The sequence below is a fragment of the Hydra viridissima genome, unplaced genomic scaffold (assembly GCF_058129835.1).
Source record: "Hydra viridissima isolate aposymbiotic clone 2 unplaced genomic scaffold, HvirCarnegie_v1 scaffold_1, whole genome shotgun sequence".
NCBI lineage: Eukaryota > Metazoa > Cnidaria > Hydrozoa > Anthoathecata > Hydridae > Hydra > Hydra viridissima.
In genome coordinates this window covers 18,324,435-18,346,233 of record NW_028324300.1, presented here as the reverse complement: position 1 = coordinate 18,346,233, position 21,799 = coordinate 18,324,435, and the positions used below count along the sequence as shown (strand labels likewise).

Here is a 21,799-nt window from a genome sequence, read left to right as displayed (position 1 = left end):
ACAACAGTTGACATCTTTGTCTTATAGAAAAACGGAAAGGCAATGCACAAAAATCTATCAAACGCCAGTAGAAAAAGATTAATAATATAACTCATGTGTGCAAAATAATATACAACTATAAACGCTTCCGTAAACTTAGTTTTGTGAAATTTCCAATGTAGTGCAGTGGTATTTGTGCAAATGTTTATTATCGAAACGAAACTCAGGTGAATGATCAAAATATTTTGGCTGGTTAAGTTCTCCAATTTTCGTTGTATCAGTAGACAAATGCCTAGGACGTTAAGTAGAAGTGCTGCAACAATAACCACAATATCGAAGGCAACAACCACATGAAAAGAAACTCCATCAAAATACGTGGCATTGGTAAAGTTGTACACCATTTTTTATTTTAACTTCAACACCTTAAGAAAAGGTAGAACAATTTAACTTATATTTGTGAACTTTTAAAACTATATTGCTTCATCTGTTTCATCCCGAAAGTAAGAGCCGTTTTGAATCGAAGAATCCCTAAGGATCAAGGAGGAGTGTAATTGAATTGCACCGAAGTGTAATTAAACAAAGTGAATATTGACGTAGTTCCTTAATACCTCGTGAATGAAGTTTGAGCACTTTTTTATGAGAGATTTTTACTTTTTTTGCGTTCGCGTTCTGAAGAAAAATTGAACGCGAAACTTAAGTAGAGATTTTGGGAGAAGAGAAGATGTAGAATTGCAGCATTGTGTTTGCTGCGAGAAACCTGTACATTCTTTACATAACGTCGTAAATATATGAGCTTTATAAAAAAAAATGTTTTTTTTTTTTAATTTTTTATTAAGTTCTGCTTACTTCCATCAAAATACGTTAGCGGTAGGCAAATGTTATAACGTTTTTATCAATAGGACGTGTGTAAAGAAGCGCCAGACTACGAAACGAAACAAGCTTTTTTCGAGCAAATATTCAATCGTTGGTTCAATTCGTTTTCTTTTGAATTTTTCTGCACGATTAATTTTTCGGGGAATCCAATTAAGATTAAAATTTCTAATATCTCTGCCCTCCCGAAAAAATATTTTCAAACATCCTCAACACTTTTATTTGTTCCAATTTAACGCTTACATTGCATTAAACTTACCTCTAAGTTTTTATCTAAAGTTTGTGTTACAACAACTAATCGCCGGTTCTTTTAATTTCTTTTAGATTTATCACGGTAATGCCTAACAAATCAGCGTCTCTTGGATGATTTTCTCGTTTAGGCTCAAAACTGTCCAGTTCATCCAGGTACATGACAATTTTTCTTCTAGTTCCTCCGTATTTCTTTATGATTCCCGCTGATGTCCGAGTTCTTTAAATGATTTAAACCACTGATCTTGGTGTAATAACGAATATTCTGCTTTTGAAGGAGCTTCATCGATAAATGCGCTCAGTGAAACTTTACAATTTTCGTACGTCATTATTCACGATTAATTCTTTTGACCAAGGTTGTTTGAAAAACTTCATAAGCCATTTTTTATCTTCCATTACTCGTCCATCTATATTCACTACCATCATTTTCGTTGATACTATCTTCTAAGTCGATACTACGATCTCCGGTTTCATCATTGATTTGATTACTCATTCATTGGTAAGCCTGTTGATTGTTGCTGAATTCACAAGCGTACGTTTACCAATCATCGTCGATTCAAATCAGACTTATAATTATCTATATAACTAGCTGTATAACCATCTAATAATTGTTGAGCTTTTTTTAAAACATTTTTTTCTTCTCCTTCGTATTGTTTTCTAACTCATTCAGCTCTACGAATACTAAAGCTTGGTGTAGATGTGGAGGTTTCTTAATACTAAAAAGATTTGATCCGTAACTTATCACTAGTTATTCACATGCTCGTAATTGTTTTTCGTCATCCTTTAGCTGTTCATCCTTGTTTCATTAACAAGATCCATTGCATCTGCAAAATCATTGTTTATCTTATCAATTTCTTCATTGGGTTTTTTCACGATTGCTTTTAAAAAAATAGTGTAAAAGTTTGTACTGGTAAGAAGCAATATTTAGTTGAAATATCAATTTTTTTTTTGTTTCCTCGGGTTATCCATTGTTGAGCATTTCAATTTATCTGATAGTCGCAAAGAAAAAAATTTGCTTGTCTGAAAATATTTGTTAAATTTTTCTTGAACCATTCTTTTTATGAAAACTAAATTTTCGGCTGTCAACTGTAAAATTAGTACATCAGTAAATCACGTGATTCCAAAAACTAGTAAGGAAAGTAAACGTATTTAAAATATTTAAAAAAAAAATGAAAAATTGATTTTCCTTTTTTTAAATTAAAAAAAAAATAGATGAGTTTTCTTAAATAAAGTTGAATGTATACATATTTTTTGTTATAAATATCAGCTAAAAAAATGTGACACCGAGCTCCAAGGAGAAATGTATTTCTTTCTGTTAATTAACAGTTTCATCATTTGGAATATGCAATCATTGCTAAGATCAGAACAATCACTACGATCAATGCTTCGATGCAGCATAGGGAGTTATTTAAAAAAAACAAATGTCAATGACAATAATAAATTAAATGTAAAAAATCTGAAATAAAGTCTTTTTTATATTTATCAGCATCCTTTAATAACCATTGTTATACAATCATCAAGTTGAGCTATGAATCAAAGTGCTTGTGTTTTGGCTAAAAATTTGTAAAAATTTAACTAAACTTAACGCGCACATGAACGATTATGCGCGAATACACGCATCAAAGGCGCACGTTGAAAAACTTTTTATAAACAAATTCAAATTCTTGACACAAAAAGCTACTATTTCAACATATGATATGTTTTTTTTTAAATATTTGTCAAATGTTGAGCTGTTGCCGTTTTTCATCATCCTAAGTCGCTGGGCGACGTCCTTTTTCGTGATTAAAATCTTTGATACGAACGTAGTAGCTCATTAACTTTCAATAAAGCATTATAGTATAACGAATTTATTGCGAATATGTAAGAACTAGATTGGTACACCTTACAGCGATTCTAGAATAATCTTTATACAAAGTGTTTATAAAATTATAGTTAGTATTCAGTCATACACATCACAACATTCATGCCATGTATCAAGCTATCAATGGCCTCACCCTCTAAAAAAATAAAAAAGTGAACAAATATATAAAAAGAGTTACAAAAAGTTACAAAAAAAAAGGAAAATTATTTAATAAAGGAAGTTTTTTACTGTGAAAGCGTATATTACATGTCAGTATAAATTACATGTCAGCATATATTACATGTCAGCATATATTACATGTCAGCATATATTACATAAGCATATATTACTGGTCAATTTTTTTTTATCTTCAAAACGACGGAAAGAACAAAGTGATAAATACAAAAGTAAATTGAATAGAAACCAGTATAAAATGTTTTTTTTTATGTTGTACTCTTTGGAAAAAAAAATTAAAGATAATATATACTGATTAAAGGTCTTGAAAAACAAAAAAAACAACAAAAACAAGAAAAACAAGAAAAATTGAAGCAAAGTTTTTCATTTCTTAAGAAACTGTTTTATAGCTTTTCAAACTGATACATTTTCAGATGATTCACTCGGAAGCAGGGCAGAAGTGTTAATTGACTCTTGGCTTGACTCATCATCTGAAGAAGAACGTGGTTTTAATCGTTTTTTATGATTCACATAAAAACAACTTCTCCTTATTGTAAAAATCCACCGAAAATAAAATACAGCTTTCAACCGCTTTATATATAAGGACAATTTCTGACGAGCATTTTTTTGAAGATAAATATAGATAATAGGATCCGACACATAAGTCAAAATATTTATTCCAATTAGACCAAGTAATAATAAGCGTTTCGAACGTTTTGATTTAGGTTCAAATTGATGATCAACTACATGAGGTAAAAAAACAAACAAAAAAAAGCTGAACACTATGAGTGTGGGTAATAAAAACAGCTTTTTTGAGTGTAACCCCCTTCCAACTCTTGCAGTTGAGCAGTACATTTTAATTATAATGAATATGTAAACACAAAGATAGAATACACACAAAAACCCATTGTATACATATGATCCATAGGTAGTGATAAAGTTTTCAATATAACCATAGTGGATGAGCAATCCAAATGCAGATGAGAACAACCATAAAACACCAATTTCTATAAATGTAACAATAGTTGACATCTTTGTCTTATAGAAGAACGGAAAGGCAATGCACAAAAACCTGTCAAACGCCAGAAGAGAAAGATTAATAATATAACTCATGTGTGCAAAATAATAAACTACAATAAACGCTTCCGTAAATTTAGTACTATGAAATTTCCAATATAGAGCAGTGGTATTTGTGCAAATGTTTATTATCGAAACGATACTCAGGTGAATGATCAAAATATTTTGGCTGGTTAAGTTCTCCAACTTTCGTTGTATCAATAAACAAATGCCGAGGACATTAAGTAGAAGTGCAGCAACAATAACCACGATATCGAGGGCAACAACCACATAAAAGGAAACTCCATCAAAATACGTGGTATTGGTAAAATTGTACACCATTTTTTTATTTTTAACTTCAAAGCCTTAAAAAAATGTATAACAATTTATCTATATTAATGAATTTTAATAACTAAATTGCTATAACTGTTTCATCTTGTAACTCGGCTTTAGCTTTGCGTTCTTTGCATAATTTTGTAAATATAAAAATTTTATAAAAAAAAAAAATTAATTTTTTTTTACTTTTGTTTATTATGTCCTGCTTTATTTCAATTAGATAAGTTAGCGGTAGGCAGATGCGACGTATGTAATGTTTTTATCAATATGACGTGCGTGAAGAAACGCTGCTCAGCTAAACAATAGTAGCATTTTTTCGAGCAAAATATTATCCAGTCGTTAAGTTAAAACTAACGTGACCAAATGTTATATATTATTAATGTTTTTATCAACATGACATGTGAGATAAAGGCCTCGCAAGGAAACGAAACTAACTTTTTTTCGAGCGATTATCCAATCGTTTGTTTTAAATCATTGAACTTTGGAATTTTCAGCACAAATAATTTTTAGTCGAGAAATCCGATTAAGAAAAAGATTTCAAACGCCTCTGCCTTTTGATAGTAGATTTTCGAAGAACTTAAACATTTTTGTTTGTTCTAAGTTCGTATGCCCAACGTCTAAATAAAAAATTATTTTTAATTTGATCAATTTAAAAACAATGCGCCGAAACTTACTGCATGCATTACGTAATCTTAAGAACCACAAATTCAGATTAAATTATCAAATTGAAATAAAATAAAACTGGATTAAAAGTTTTTAGTTTAAAATTGAATGCTGTTTTTTTGAACGATCAAAAAAAGGATCGTTTAGTTTAGCGGCGTAAAATAAATTCATCCTGACACTTTTTTTCTTACTGATGATAAAATGATAAAAACGTATTTTAATGAGTTGTTTCAAACGTATTTTAATGAGTTGTAAAATATTTCGTAATGAATTTAATTATACTTCAGAAGTTTTTTTGAAACTAAATTTAACAACAAAATAACAACAAGAAATAAAAACGCCGCAATATTTTACAAGCACATTTATTATTTTTATTACCGTCTTACTGTTAACGAATTACAAAAGAAAACTGCATTTAAAGAGGATATTGACAATTTAAACAAAAAAATAAAAGCTGAAAATAGTGAATCGTTTTTTTTTATTGTTGGCGTCAAACAGATTCATGCAGATCAGATTGAAAAATACCATCTAAAGTCCCGAGTTGTTGCTTTAGTTTTAAACATTTTGAGTATGAATATCATGGTTCAAAGGATCCAAAAAATATTGCTGATGGATGATTTTGTAAGAGTATATACCATCATGAATATTTTCAATTCCGGCATATGACGCCCAACCATCAGAAACAATTCCAGGCGGAATATGTTTTAGAAAGAGCTCTGTAAGAGTTCCTGAATTACGATGTGGAACTTTGCATAAAATATACTTACTGGAATATCTTTCTATTCCTCCGAAACCCCAGTCACCGGGACGCCATTTCCAACGGTGGTATTTTCTATGAAAGAATTTTTATTCGTCAACTTCAACGACGATGGGCGTACCGTCGTCCATTTATCCTAATCGGCTGGTGTTGCGCTACCTGGGATGCCTGTTTTATGTTATTTATCTGCCTGGGGTACATTAGGGCTCCAGCTGTAGATATAGAGTAGAAGTTGTCATAGTCTACTCTTACGAAAAAATGGCCCTTCGCAAACACTTCGCCGTTTTTTGCAGTTTTTGCAAAACCAACGATAAACATCAGTTGCATTTTTACATACATTTAATCTAAATGAAAAGCGTCATGTTTCAGAATACACATTGTTCTTAATAAGTCTCCTTTTTGAAAGCCACTTAAGAACGGCGATTGGTTCTCCTAGAGTATTGCATAAATCATAAAAGTTTCAGTTTTCTTCTTGACTCAGGATTTCGTCTGCTTCCATCATGACAGTTGGTACGCTTGGCCCATCGCGTGGCATTCTACCATTATTTTTTCAAAAGCCTATTTTTTGCAAATAATTATATCATGTTTATTAAAAATGAGCGCTACATTATTTTACACATTCACAACCAGTATATATGATGTATTTGATTAAAATATATTGTTAGAAATTTTGGGTTTGTAAGAAATTTATTTTTCGTCACCTGAACCTCAAAAATTGTTTCCTTTCTGTCATTAATTTTCGACGAGACGATTGAAATATATTTGAATTATTTATATTAAAACAAACAAACAAACAAACAAAAAAACAGAATGTCAATCATGCAAAAAAAAAAAATGTCAATCATGCAAAAAACAGAATGTCAATCATGCAAAAAAAAAAAATGTCAATCATGCAAAAAACAGAATGTCAATCATGCAAAAAAAAAAAATGTCAATCATGCAAAAAACAGAATGTCAATCATGCAAAAAAAAAAATGTCAATCATGCAAAAAACAGAATGTCAATCATGCAAAAAAAAAAAATGTCAATCATGCAAAAAACAGAATGTCAATCATGCAAAAAAAAAAAATGTCAATCATGCAAAAAACAGAATGTCAATCATGCAAAAAAAAAAATGTCAATCATGCAAAAAACAGAATGTCAATCATGCAAAAAAAAAAAATGTCAATCATGCAAAAAAAAAAAAAAATACACACAAATGCTAACTAAGAATCTAGTTACATGAAAGTTGATACATAAGCAATTAGCACTATAACAAATGTGTTGTTTCGCTCTTGATGATTATGACAAGTCACTAAAAAAGAGTTTAAAAAAAGGAGCATTACAACCATTTTATAAATATAGTATTTAAAAAGAAAAATGTCTTCAATTTTTTTTTTTATCTAATGAAAAGTCAAAAAAAATTTAGATTATTGAAAAAAGTTTCTGATGCGATTAAAAATAATAACCATCAAAAATAAATAAAACTTTTGTTATGCCAAAAGCAACTGATATACAAGAGCAACATTTCTCATAAAAATACCGCAACAGAAGCCTAATCTAATTTAAACAAGTCTTAAAAATAAATTGGGGATTAATATCAAACTCAGAAGATTTAAAACCTTCATACTGATAGAAAGTTAGCATCTTGAACATAATTTATTAATTCATCAATTGCGTTTGGCGAAGCTTCATGTTGCAGCGATTGTATGGAGTTAAAAAAACCTAAATCGAGAACATTTATCGAGGCTACTTGCCGGTTGCCGGTTGCGCCTTAAATTTAATATTCCAGTCATTAACAGAACCAAGAACCTAGAATTTTCCATAGTCGTCTTGCAGCGGTATTAATTTTATTTGTCTCAAGAAACACTGATGTTTGAGCGTTAAGTTTTTAATTAAGACTGATATTGCTTGCGTCAAATATTTCAGGTTACATTGTCATGAGTATTTACTATAACAATCTAATGACATTTGCCAATTTACTTTTATAACACGATAATCTACGATTTTTGTTGAAATGTATACCGTATTTCCGGACGGAGGGAGTATTACATTAAATTTAGATAAGATAAATGTTTAATTCGACGAAAGAAAATTGAACTAAATAAAAACAAGAACTAAGATTACTTTATCATGAACCGAATAAAAACTAGAACTAAAGTTATTTACTGAACTGAATAAAAACTTGAACTAAAATTTTTGCCTCCGAACTGAATAAAAATTAGAAAAAAAATTTGTGTGCATAATTTGTGCCAAAAGTTTATTTCACTCATGTTTACAAAAGGTTATAACCAGTTGCAACGAGTAGTAACGAGGTTATAACCAGTTGTAACGAGTAATAACGATGTTATAACCAGTTGCATTTAACTGTTTATTTCGTCAAATATTTTTTGGTTTTCTTAGTAAAGTTCTTTAAGAAATTTAAAGAAGAAACCGCTGTGAGAAAAATGAAATAGATTAATACAAAATATTACTATAATGATAAATGTGCAAAGCTGAAGCCTCCAGCTGTGTAAAAAAAGAACTTTTCATGAGTTTATAGCAGAAAGAGTTTTTAGAGTGACAGGTTTACATTCAAACATAATTTGTTCCTTTTGAAAAATAGACTTTGTTTGTCTAAATATATTAATAATTTTAAACTCAATTTATTTCAAATGACTGATGTAGAAATATGTACTTTATTCGTTATTTCTTGTTGTTAACGGGAAAAAAACAATACCCAGGAGTATACTGTAATCTTTATATTAAAAAGTTAGATATAAAACTAATCAACTAATCAATATATTTCGTGTTAATAGGAATTTTACAAAACACAATGGTCATTGCAAATAGTATTTACTTATAAAACGCAATGACCTAAAGATGATAAAGAAAAGACAAAAGAAAAACAGAAAGAAACTAATCACATAACAGAAGTAGAATTACAAAAGTACAAAACTTTATAAGTAACACCCATTAAACAGACTTTTAAAAGAGCTAAAATATAAGCCAAATAGTTAATATAATGTAATCACATATAAATGCACTCATACGTGGGCAGATATACACATGTATGGGGGCAGAAATGAATTATTCGTATTGCTCTATTTTAAAGACGGACGGTTTTAAATTGTCCTCTGACATGCGAATCATGTAAGTGAACCAAAGAGGGATATATTTATAGTAACCTTTCAAAGTTAATGCTGTGTCAAACCATTGCTTACTAGAAGCCGTTGAAACGGTTTAATTTGAGGATAAGGGGGAATCAAAAGTTTTACGTATTAGATGCTTTTTTTAAACGATTAAAAAAAAATTTAATTTTCGCATCACATAAAGTTCGCTCAAATGTGTCCAGAAATTGAAAGAAACAACTCGTTTGCAACTTGATGGCCACGACAGGATCAGATTTTCAAACAACTTAAGTATATTTAGTTCGCTGGTTACTCTACTTTTTTAATGCGATTGCTTTTAAAAAAATAGTGTAAAAGTTTGTACTATGGCAAGAAGAAATAATTTGTTGAGATATCAAATTTTTCTGTTTACGCGGGTAATCCATTGTTGAGCATTTCAATTTATCTGATAGTCGCAAAGAAAAAAATTTGCTTGTTTGAAAATATTTGTTAAATTTCTCTTGTAACATTCTTTTTATGAAAAATCGGCTGTTACCTGTCAAATTAATTCGTCACTAAGTCACGTGATTCCAAAAACTGATAACAAAAGTAAAAAAAAAAAAAATTAAAAAAAAAAAAGAAAAATAAAAATTGATTTTTTTTTTCAAATTAAAAAAAAAATAGAAAAAAAAAAAAATTGAAGAGTTTTCTAAAATAAAGTAGAATGTAATCATATTTTTTGTTATAAATATCAGCTAAAAAAATGTTACACCGAGCTCTAAGGAGATATGTATTTCTTTTTTTTTGGAATTTATCCATTTGGAATATATGGGGATTGCTACGATCAGAACAATCACAACGATCATTGCTACGATGCAGCATATGGAGTTATTTAAGAAAAACAAATCTCAATGACAATGATAAATTAAATGTAAAAAATCTGAAATAAAACCTTTTTTATATTTATCAGCATCCTTTAAAAACGATTGTTATAATAACATCAAGTTGAGCTATGAATCAAAGTGCTGTGTTTTGGCTTAAAAATTCTAAAACTTTAGCTAAATTTACTTTTCACACGTCTAGCCAAACATAACGCGCACATGAACGCTTATGCGCGAATGCACGCATCCAAGGCGCGCGTTGTAAAAATTTATATAAACAAACTCAAATTCTTGACTCAAAAAGCTATTATTTCAACATATCATATATTTTTTTACGATATTTGTCAAGTTTCGTTGAGTTTTTTCCGTTTTTTAAAAGTTTCGTTGAGTTTTTGCCGTTTTTTAAAAATTTTAATCACATCCTTTTTCGTGATTAAAATTTTGATGCGAACGTAGTTGCTCATTAACTTTTCTTAAAGCATTGTAGTTTAACGAATATATTGCGAATATGTAAGAACTAGATTGGTACACCTTTTAACGATTCTAGAATAATCTTCATACAAAGTGTTCATAAAATTTTAGTTAGTATTTAGTCATACACATCACAACATTCATACTTTGGATCAAGCTATCTATGCCCTTACCCTCCTAAATAAAAAAGTGAACAAATGTATAAAAAGAGTTACAAAAAATTACAAAAAAAGGAAGCTTTTTACAGTGAAAGCGTATATTACATGTCAGTATAAATTACATGTCAGCCTATATTACATAAGCATGTATTACTGGTCAATTTTTTTATCTTCAGAACGATAGAAAGAACAAAGTGATAAATACAAAAGTAAATTGACTAGAAACAAACACATATTTTTAATTTTTTTATGCTTTACTCTTTAGAAAAAATATTTAAAGATTATATATATATCTGGTTAAGGTCTTGAAAAACAAGAAAAACTGAAGCAAAGTTTTTCATTTCTGAAGAAACTGTTTTATAGCTTTTCAAACTGATAAATTTTTAGAAGATTCACTCGAAAGCAGGGCAGAAGTGTAAATTGACTCTTGGCTTGACTCACCATCTGAAGAAGAACGTGGTTTGAATCGTTTTTTATAATTCAGATTAAAACAAGTTGTCATTATTGTAAAAATCCACCGAAAATAAAAAACAGCTTTCAACCGCTTTATAAATAAGGACAATTTCTGACGAGCATTTTTTTGAAGATAAATATAGATAATAGGATCTGACACATAACTCAACATGTTTATTCCAATTAGACCAAGTAATAACAGGCGTTTTGAACGCTTTGATTTAGGTTCAAATTGATGATCAACTACATGAGGTAAAAATACAAACAAGAAAAAACTGAACACTATGAGTGTGGGTAATAAAAACAGCTTTTTTGAGTGTAATCCCCTTCCAACACTTGCAGTAGAGCAGTACATTTTAATTATAATAAATGTATAAACACAAAGATAGAACACACACAAAAACCCATTGTATACATATGATCCATATGTAGAAATAAAGTTTTCAATATAACCATAGCTGATGAGGAATCCAAATGCTGATGAGAACAACCATAAAACACCAATTTCTATAAATGTAACAATAGTTGACATCTTTGTCTTATAGAAAAACGGAAAGGCAATGCACAAAAACCTATCAAACGCCAGTAGAGAAAGATTAATAATGTAACTCATGTGTGCAAAGTAATAAACTACAATAAACGCTTCCGTAAGTTTAGTTCTATGAAATTTCCAATATAGTGCAGTGGTATTTGTGCAAATGTTTATTATCGAAACGAAACTAAGGTGAATGATTAAAATATTCTGGATGGTTAAGTTCTCCAAATTCCGCTGTATCAATAAACAAATGCCGAGAATGTTAAGTAGAAGTGCTGCAACAACAACCAGAATATCGAGGGCAACAACCACATGAAAAGAAACTCCATCAAAATATGTGTTATTGGTGAAATTGTACACCATTTTTTAAAATTTTTATCTTTGAAACCTTTAAAAAATGTATAACAATTTATCTATATTTATGAATTTTAATAACTAAAGTGCTATAACTTTTTCATCTTGTAATTCGGCTTTAGCTTTGTGTTCTTTGCATAATTTCGTAATATAAAAACTTTACAAAAAAAAAGTTATTATTTTTTTTACTTTTGTAATTTTACTGCTTTATTTCAATTAAGTTAGCGGTGGGCAGATGCAATGTATGTAATGTTTTTGTCAATATGACGTGCGTGAAGAAACGCTGCTCAGCTAAACAATAGTAGCATTTTTTCGAGCAAAATATTATCCAGTCGTTAAGTTAAAGTTAAAGTGACCAAGTGTTTTGTATTGTTAATGTTTTTATCTATATGACATGTGTGATAAAGGCCTCGCAAGGAAACGAAACTAACCTTTTTCGAGCGAAAGATTATCCAATCGTTTGTTTTAAATCATTGAACTTTGGAGTTTTCAGCACAAATAATTTTTGGTCGAGAAATACGATTAAGAAAAAGATTTCAAACGCCTCTGCCTTTTGATGGTAGATTTTCGAAGATTTTCAACGTTTTTGTTTGTTCTAAGTTCGTATGCCCAACGTCTAATTAAGAAGTTATTTTAAATTTGATTGATTTAAAAACAGTGCGCCGAAACTTACCGTATGCATTACGTAATCTTAAGAACCACAAATTCAGATTAAATTATTAAATTGAAATAAATTAAAACTGGATTAAAAGTTTTTAGTTTAAAATTGAATGCTGTTTTTTTAACGATCAAAAAAAAAGAAACTTTAGTTTATCGGCGTAAAATAAGTTCATCTTTACAATATTTTTTCTTATTGTTACAAACTCGTCTAAATTTGTCACTCGCTCAAAGATGATAAAAACGTATTATAATGAGTTAAGTAATGTTTCGTAATGAATTTAATTATATTTTAGGAGTTTTTTTGAAACTAAATTTTATTTACAAAATAAAAAAAATAAAAAAAAAAACAACAAGAAATAAAAACACCGCAATATTTTACAAGCACATTTATTAATTTTATTACTGTCTTACAGTAAGAGAACGACAAAAACACTGCAATATTTTACAAGCAAATTTTTTATTTTTATTAACGTCTCACTGTAAGCGAATGACAAAAGAAAACTGCATTTAAAGAGGATGTTGACGATTTAAAAAAAAAAAAAAAAAAAAGCTGAAAATAGGGAACTGTTTTTTCATCTTTGGCGTCAAACAAATTTATGCAGATGCGATTGAAAAAGAAGATCCAAAATGCCGAGTTGTTGCATTAGTTTTAAACGCTTTGAGTGTGAATATCATTGTTCAAAGGATCCACAAAATGTTGCTGATGGATGATTTCGTGGGAGTTCTATATACCTCATGAATAGTTTCGTGGGTGGATGATTTCGTGGGGGTTCTATATACCTCATGAATATTTTCAATTCCGGCATATGACGCCCAACCATCTAAAACAATATGGGTTCCAGGCGGAATATGTTTTAGAATGAGCTCTGTAAGAGTTCCTGCAATACAATCACTGCAATTCATTCTTAAAGCTTAAAAAAAATTGAAGGGCTGAGTGCAAAAAGTACTCAAGTCACAAAATTAATGTTTTGAGAAAATTTAGTTTGATCAGAGATATAACACTTCAAAACAAGGATTTAAAATGGCTGATCAAAGTAGATTTTCTCAAAACATTTACTTTGTGACTTAAGTACTTTTTGCACTCAGCCCTTCTATTGTTTTAGTTTATTTAAAAGTAATCAAAAATAGAATTCTTTTTTTTCGGTAATGAATTTAAAACCTTTGATTCTCAAGAAATTTGTAGAGCTTGTACAGTTTAAGTTGAAAAGCAATCATTATTTTACAGGGTTAAATTTATTCAATTAAAGTTAATTATGCCATGTAATTACCTAAAGTTTTCTTTCTTTTGTTTTATTTCATCGAAAAAAACTCCTCCGTAAGTGCTGAAACAGCTTAAGGATCACTGTGGACCAAAGAGACCGCCAGGTTTTATGTCGTGTCAATCGAATGAAACCTTTTTTATATAAGAGCATTTGTCTTATAATAATTGAAAAGAGCATTTTTAAAATCTAAACAAAGTGCTAAGGGTCATAAATGGGGCAAAAGGGTAAAATTGAGGGGCCCAAAGCCCATTTAAGAATTTTTGAGGTCCATTACAAAAAATAAAACTTTGTTTTTTTATTCTTAACTAACTCTTCTTCCGTTAAAGTCAATCACAGATGAGAGGAGTCTTCCTCCATGGGCCTTGTTTTTTTCTTGTCTTTTAAACCTATTCCATGTTGGCTTGAATTTAGAGTGAATTGATTCACCACATTGTTCAGAAAATTTAGACAAGCCACAATTGTGGTACTCAACAAAGGGTTGCACATGACACAAGAGTATGTGTACTTTCCAACTTACTGAAAGTTTTTTTCCAAGAATACCTGCAACTTCTTGAGTAGATAAAAATGAGTTTTTAAATTTTATTATTGCCTGCTGATATCCAGGCTCAAGTGTTCGACCAAAACAAGAATCTTTTACAGCCTTGAAGTCTTTCATACATTGAACTATTGGAACAAGACCAGGAACCTCAGATACTATAACATTTTCCAACTCATCTAAACACTTAAGTATCTGGTTTGAATTGTTTCCATCCCAACCTCTGCCTTGATATCCTCTCTGTAATACACCTCTAACTTTCAAAAAATTACCAAACTCTGGCCAAAGATTCATTAATAAGCAACCTAGTGTGGTTACTATTCCTATCAGGATATGTAATTCAGGAGGAGGTACTAAATGTTGGATTAGAGTATCTGGATCTTCATCAAGGTAGAGAATTCTTGGATAAATCACATTCATAAAATGATTCATCTTTGATTTCCTGGAATTATTTTCAACATTGTACCTTTGATACCAATAGTCAAGGCTTACAAGTGTTCGTAGTTTACCACATACTTCACTTGAGTGTCCTTCACACCAAAGACAAGCTTTTTTTCCTGCATGACTTGATATTCCAAAAACTGCATTAGCACACTTCAAATCAAAAGCTGCTGAAAACTTTAGATTTTGCCAAGTGAGTTTCTCCAATATCAGTCTTAAATTGAAGTTTGATTCTTGCACATCTTCAACTATGGCTAAGATTTGGCAACGCTGTACACCACTATTTAATTATAAATCTGAAGTAGTATTTTCATTTTCATCAAAAACATTTACAATAACCTTCATGAAACTACCTCCTCCATCCATAGAAATCCGAACAAAAGCAGATTGGGGGTTTAGATGACGTTGGTTTATCAAATCTAGAACAAAGCTAGAAGTGTCTTGAACAAAAACAAGGTCTTTTGTAATTGTGCCATCAACACTGTCAAGGAAGTTAACCTGAACAATAGCAATAATAACTCAGAAAAAGGTTTTTCTCTTTATCTAATTTAAATAACAAAAGATATATAAATGTTACCTTTTCTACTTGATAAAAATGTGATACGGACTCTTCTAGGTCACTCAATTTTTCAAAGATGTTGTTCTCTACTGCAGACTTACTTCCCATTCCTTTCTGAAGAATAGATACCAGCTGGCCTGTTTTATTCAGGGAAAGTTCTAGGATAATCTGAAGTTCCTTAATCACCTGAAGAGATACTTGTTTCATAGACCTAGGTATAAAATGTATGTAAGTATAAATGTATGCGCTTGTGTGTGTGTTTGTGTGTGTGTTCACATACAAATTCTATACACATAGTATACATATGTAGACATTGCAAAGAAATTAAAAACAAATAAAAAGTAATGTTAAATAGTTATTCAATAAAATAAGTATAGACATAAATATATAAAACAAATTAAAATAACTCACTTTCATCATTTCTGAAGGAAATAATGAAAGTGATTTGATGAAACTTGAAATAGATCTGTAAAAGATAAGTGATTTATGCTATTTAATTTATATCATATATATAATATTTTATATATACTTATTTACATAGAATTGAAAAGGTACCTTCTCTTTGCCTTGTTATCAGGACATCCAACTGTAATTGTTAATGGGTTTCCACCAGAAGACAGAGTAAATGATTCCCCACTTGCAATTTCATCTGTCTTCATTTTTGCTTTTATTATTCCAGCAGCAACTTGCTCTGCTTGCAAACTTCCTAGACTTAATGCTAATAAGATCAGGTTTGCAACTGCAGATGAAGAAGAGCAGTTGTGTAAATGTCCTTGTGCAGCAGTTGTAAAACACTTACTATAAAGTTTAGAAGCCACAATTGAGGTTGACTTATCTGGAGTTTCTTCAATTTGAATCATTGTTGATGAAGCTGTTCTTGTCATCATCCTCCATTCAATCTTAAAACAAGTTTATATATATATAAATTTGTTTATATATATATATATAATATATATATATATATATATATATATATATATATATATATATATATATATATATATATATATATATATATATAGTATACAAATTTATATATATATAAATTTGTTTATTAAATATATATATATATATATATATATATATATATATATATATATATATATATATATATATATATATATATATATTACAAACAACTTTTTTCAATAACTTTATAAATCATTTACACACTTGGGCAATTTTTTCTCCCTATGAACCTCTAGCAGGTTTTACAGCCCTCAACAGGTAGAGATTTCTCTGACATCCAGAACATATAACATTTGGATAGCTACACACGTCTAGAGAATACCCTGGATAAACAAACAGCTTCATCATATCTTCAATAGTTGAATTAACAATACTTAAAGATTTAGACCTTGCTCCGAACATTTGGCAACAACAGCAGCACACAGCATCTCGTTGAAAAACAATATTTTCCATTTAAATAAATGTTTTTGTATATAATTTACTTTATGTGATTTAAAATATAGTAAATTGCATTCTAGATTATATATATATATATATATATATATATATATATATATATATATATATATATATATATATATATATATATATATATATATATATATATATATATTTATATATATATATATGTCTGCAAATTAATGGAAAGTGCTCTTTCTTAAACTTGAAATAACAAAAATTACACTAATATTCTTTAATAACGCTAATGTTTGCCATCTTTTCAAAAATCTTTTTATAACTATTCCGCCTGGATTTTATTTTTGTTATTAAAAATGTTATATTAAATTTTATTGCTTTAAATTGACTAATGGTCAGCAAACCATAAAGATAGGCAGAGCCATTCCAGAGGAAAGGGGGAACAGGACATTAGGTCCACGCCAATTAATTCTGCTGTTAAATCACTAATCTTAACAAAATAAAAAATCAAACAATTTTTCTCTAATAGTAGTACTAAATGGTAATAGAAACCAGCCTTTTTAATTTCCGTTAAGTTTGGTGAGTTATGAAAAAATTTTCAACAAGATGGCTAATGCTACAAGTGTTTCGAGAAAATTTTTTAAAACTTCAAATTTAAATTAGAGTAACTTTTATTGATTTTCGGACCTATGCTTTTATACAAATCTTGATCAGCATAAAATTTTCTATAACAATTAATTATAAAAAGAAGAGGGGTAAAAACTATATTGGTGCCCCATTTTGGCCCTTTTTTGGCCCTTTGCACCTAAAAAGAATTTCAAAAGCCCTTTTTTCTCTAAGTACACTACCAACACTCTTATAAAAAAAAGTTTCAACTAATTGACACAACATAAAACCTGGCGGTCTCTTTGGTCCACAGTGGGATACTTTTATTTTACGCCGCTTAACAGATTGCCCAAAAAAAATTTAACTGCTTTTCGCATTTTATTAAGTACTCGTTTAAAAGTTTTAAAAAACTAAAAAAAAAAAAAAAAAAAAAAAAAATTCGTTTACAACTTGTTTGTCATGACAAGATCAGATTTTTAAAGCAATTTAAGTATGTTGAGTTAGTTGGTTATAGTAGTTTTTAAATAAGGTTGCTTTCAAAAAAATAGTGTAAAAGTGTTTCTACTACTTGTGCGGTCGGTTGATGCTTTTTGACGTAACAATACTTCACTGCCGGACACCAACAAATCCTTTTGCACAACTAAAGGTTCTTGTATGTAAAACAATCGAGACACAAACCGTTAAGCTAATAAATTTTGTTTAATTGGTCTTTAAAGATAAGAAAGATTTGTGTCTTGTTGACGCCATTATATTACGTTACGGTCGTGATAATAACCAAATTCGGACGAATAACGGACGAATAAATACAAACATGGCAGGTTGTTAACGATTGAACTTTGCAATGAATTCGCAAATGGTGGACGCTTTTTATTAACGATTATAAATAATTTTTTAAAGAGTGAAAAAAGAAAAAGAAAAATCAATAAATCAGGAGAAATTTTGGGAAAATTCGGCATAACAAGACTTTATATTGTTTTTACTTTTTCATATTTTGTTCGTCAATCCATGAACTTTTGAAAAGAAACAAATTCGAATTGTTCCACAGTTTGAAAATTCCGGGTTCTAAACATAAAACTAAAATCACTGATCTTAAACATTCATTAAACAAACTCCAACTACTTTTGTAAAATGTATGTAGCAAGTCAAAATCGTGTTGGTGATGTCGAGGATTTCTTTTCACCAAAACAACCGTTATCCGCCGTCAATTTCTGAATTCGGAAGGAAGCGTAAGGCCACCAGCAAATCAGATGTCCTCGTTTGTTTAGAACAGTATGGTAGCGAGAAACAACAAGACTTCAACCCTGACTGTAAGGTTTCTGCTCTAATTGTTTATGGTGCAGCACTCGTACACATGCTTCACGCGAGATCGTCATAGACATTCTCTGACTACTGCAAAAATGTGATTGGACCATTCGTGGACAGACTTCTGAGATCCGTGCAGCGCCTTGACATTGTTTTTGATCGGTATGTCCCGAAAAGCTTGAAGTCCGAAACACGGGAAGATCATGGATTAGGGCAGCGCATAAACGTCACAATGGGTACACTTATTCCAAAAAAATTTGACAAATTCCTATCTGTGGACTTTAATAAGGTGCAACTGTTCGGCCTTTTTTTCAGATTCGTTTTAACGCAATCCGTAGTTAGAAAAGTTATCGTTTTTACCATTAAAGAAACTGCATGTGCCAGTGAACAAGATTTAGATGCATCGTCCATATCGTCATGTAGTGCTGAAGAGGCAGATGGCCGTCTTTTGCTTCATGCTAATCATGCACTGAAAATGGCAACTTAACTATAAAATGATGTCTTAACTGATACGGCAATGAAGGCCATTGAGCGATTTGTAGAAATGATGTACGATCAATCACACAGGTCAACAACAAAAAAAAAATTTACTGGTGTCCAAAATATTTTAATGAATTTGGGGTATTTTTGGGGTGCTGATTCTGAATATGCTATCAGTTTTGCCAGATTGGCTCAAGTTTTTGATATTTTTGGTATCTTATTTATAGCACTTGTTGATAAATGCGACGCATCATCTCATTAATTTCTTGGGATTAGTACTTGAACTGAGCAGTTTTCAATATAGTTTTTTGTTAATTAGTGTTCTAAAAGTTTGTTCATAGCTTGATTTTTGCACTAACTTTATGTTGTTGTCTGTTTTCCAGTGAAAAGCATGAACTCATCAAGAAGAAGTTGTCTTAACGATCCAGACTCATTCTGTTACATTTGTGGTGAATATACACTGCAAAAACATAGAAGAAACATAACAGACTTCATAAAAAAAGTGTATTTGGCCTATTTTGGGATTAGACTTGGGGACCAAGACAAGTCTTGGGCACCACACATAGTGTGCAAAGCATGTATCGAATAATTACGAAAATGGAGCAAAGGACAAAGAAAAAGCTTCAAATTTGGTGTTCCAATGGTGTGGAGAGAGCAAAAAAATCATCATGATGACTGTTATTTCTGTGCTGTGCAAGTGCAAGGATTCAATAAGCATAAGAAACAAAAATGGGAATATCCTAACATGGAATCTGCAAGAAGTTACCATGTTACCTGTGTTTACCATGTTACCTGACCTTCCTCCACCTGATGATGATGAAATGCAGGGTATGGAGCTAAGCATTAGTTCTGGAAGTGAACCAGAATATGAAGGAAGTTTCAGAACACCTACACAATTTACCCAAGGAGAGCTCAACGATCTAATAAGAGACCTCAACCTCAAAAAGTGCATCTAAACTTTTAGCTTCAAGGCTAAGTGAAAAAAATTGTCTGATGCCTGGAACTAAAATAACATCTTACAGGACCAGAGAAGAACCACTTCTTCAATTTTTTATAGATAGTTCTAAAAGGAGTTTGAAATGTGTTTTGTTGAACAATGGCAATCAGTGTGCATCTCTTCCAGTAGCTCACTCAACTAAACTTGCAAAACAATACAAAAATGTCAAAATGGTCTTGGAGAAACTGTGCTACCATGAACATTCGTGGCTGATATGTGTTGATTTAAAAATGGTCAACTTTTTACTTGGACAGCAAAGTGGATACACAAAGTATCCTTGCTTCATCTGCATGCGGGATAGTAGAGCAAAACATCAGCACTGGGAGAAACTGAATTGGCCTCCAAGGGACACCTTGACAGTAGGAGCATCAAACATAGTGAACGAACCTTTGGTGGACAGGGAAAAAATCATTCTACCACCACTTCACATAAAGTTAGGATTAATGAAGCAGTTCGTAAAGGCATTAGACAAAGATGGTAATTGCTTTATGTACATCTGCAGATCATTCCCTGGTCTTAGTAGCGAAAAATTGAAGGCAGGAATCTTTGATGGTCCTCAAATTCGGAAACTCATTAAAGATTCAAACTTTCCTAAGGAAATGAATGACATTGAAGCTGCTGCATGGTGTAGTTTTGTGTTGGTAGTGAAGAACTTCTTGGGAAATAAAAAGGCAGACAATTATGAAGAACTGGTACAAAACATGCTATTGAGATTTAGAAATCTGGGTGTACACATGAGCATTAAATTGCATTATCTTCACAGTCACTTGGACAGATTTCCAGAAAACCTTGGAGATTTTAGCGAAGAACAAGGGGAGAAATTTCATCAGGATATTATGGTGATGGAGGAAAGGTACCTAGGCAGATGGGACAGACATATGATGGCTGATTACTGCTGGAATCTACAGCGTGACTGCCCGAATAGCTCACATAGAAGAAAATCATATAAAAAGCGCTTTTCCAGCGATTAAATGTCTCCTGACTTTCATGTCTTGTTCATTTTTGAAGATTACTTTCTAAAACTAGTTAAAATAAACTAAAATCAACATTTACTTTGTTAAATTTATTGTATTCATGACAATATCAATAAAGTTAATGCGCGTGTAGCAAATTACGTCTTTTTTTTTACACATTTCACAAAAAATCTCAAAAACTTGAGCCAATCTGGCAAAACTGATGACTTATTCAGAATCAGCACCCCAAAGTTACCCTAAATTCGTTGAAATATCTTTGGCCCCAAAAATGCTGTTGACCTGTGTCATCAACCGCTGCTGGCGTTAACGAATGCCGCCGTATCCTCTTCACCATAAAGAATAGAGCAATTAAAATCATTCCGCCGACTGCAGACGCTCTTCTGCAGCACACAAAGGGAGCAGCACTGCTGTTACTCCAGGATATGTACCAACTAAATGGGTATGGAAAGATACTGCTGATGACTGCTATACACCACTTTGGTGCACTCTGCCGGAGGTTTCTCGACATTGCCAGGAACTAATTCATTGTTCGTGCAAAACTGAGTGTAAAAACTGTTCATGTAAATGACATGGTTTACCATGCACTAAGCTGTGTGCATGCAACAGCTATTGTTACAAAGAAACAAATGGTGATTGATATGAAGAGCAAGAAGTTGAAGAAGACCCGGAATTCGACTATGTTCTCCATATCTCCTTCCATGACGAATAGTAATCCAAAAGTGTATTGTAAATATGTAAATACTTGAAAACGTT

The 21,799-nt window shown here is 30.8% G+C and overlaps 1 protein-coding gene, 1 long non-coding RNA gene and 1 pseudogene across 3 annotated transcripts; all 3 read right to left on the bottom strand.

Moving 5' to 3' along the window:
* Positions 1-3,165: 3,165 nt before the first annotated feature.
* LOC149893714 (uncharacterized) lies at positions 3,166-4,956 on the bottom strand. The gene is made up of 2 exons (XR_016452256.1): positions 4,691-4,956; positions 3,166-4,533 (listed from the first exon to the last, which is right to left on the bottom strand). It is a non-coding gene; the product is annotated as an uncharacterized LOC149893714 (long non-coding RNA).
* A 5,439-nt stretch (positions 4,957-10,395) lies between these two features.
* Positions 10,396-12,430, bottom strand: LOC149893713 (uncharacterized). Its single transcript, XM_090086512.1, has one exon. The coding sequence runs from the start codon at positions 11,851-11,853 to the stop codon at positions 10,870-10,872; it is 984 nt and encodes a 327-aa protein (XP_089942638.1). The 5' UTR covers positions 11,854-12,430; the 3' UTR covers positions 10,396-10,869.
* Positions 12,431-14,210: 1,780 nt separating this feature from the next.
* On the bottom strand, positions 14,211-16,753 carry LOC149893712 (uncharacterized; annotated as a pseudogene). The gene is made up of 4 exons (XR_016448721.1): positions 16,475-16,753; positions 15,857-16,200; positions 15,320-15,512; positions 14,211-15,240 (listed from the first exon to the last, which is right to left on the bottom strand). The product of XR_016448721.1 is annotated as an uncharacterized LOC149893712 (transcript).
* Between the last annotated feature and the right edge of the window lie 5,046 nt (positions 16,754-21,799).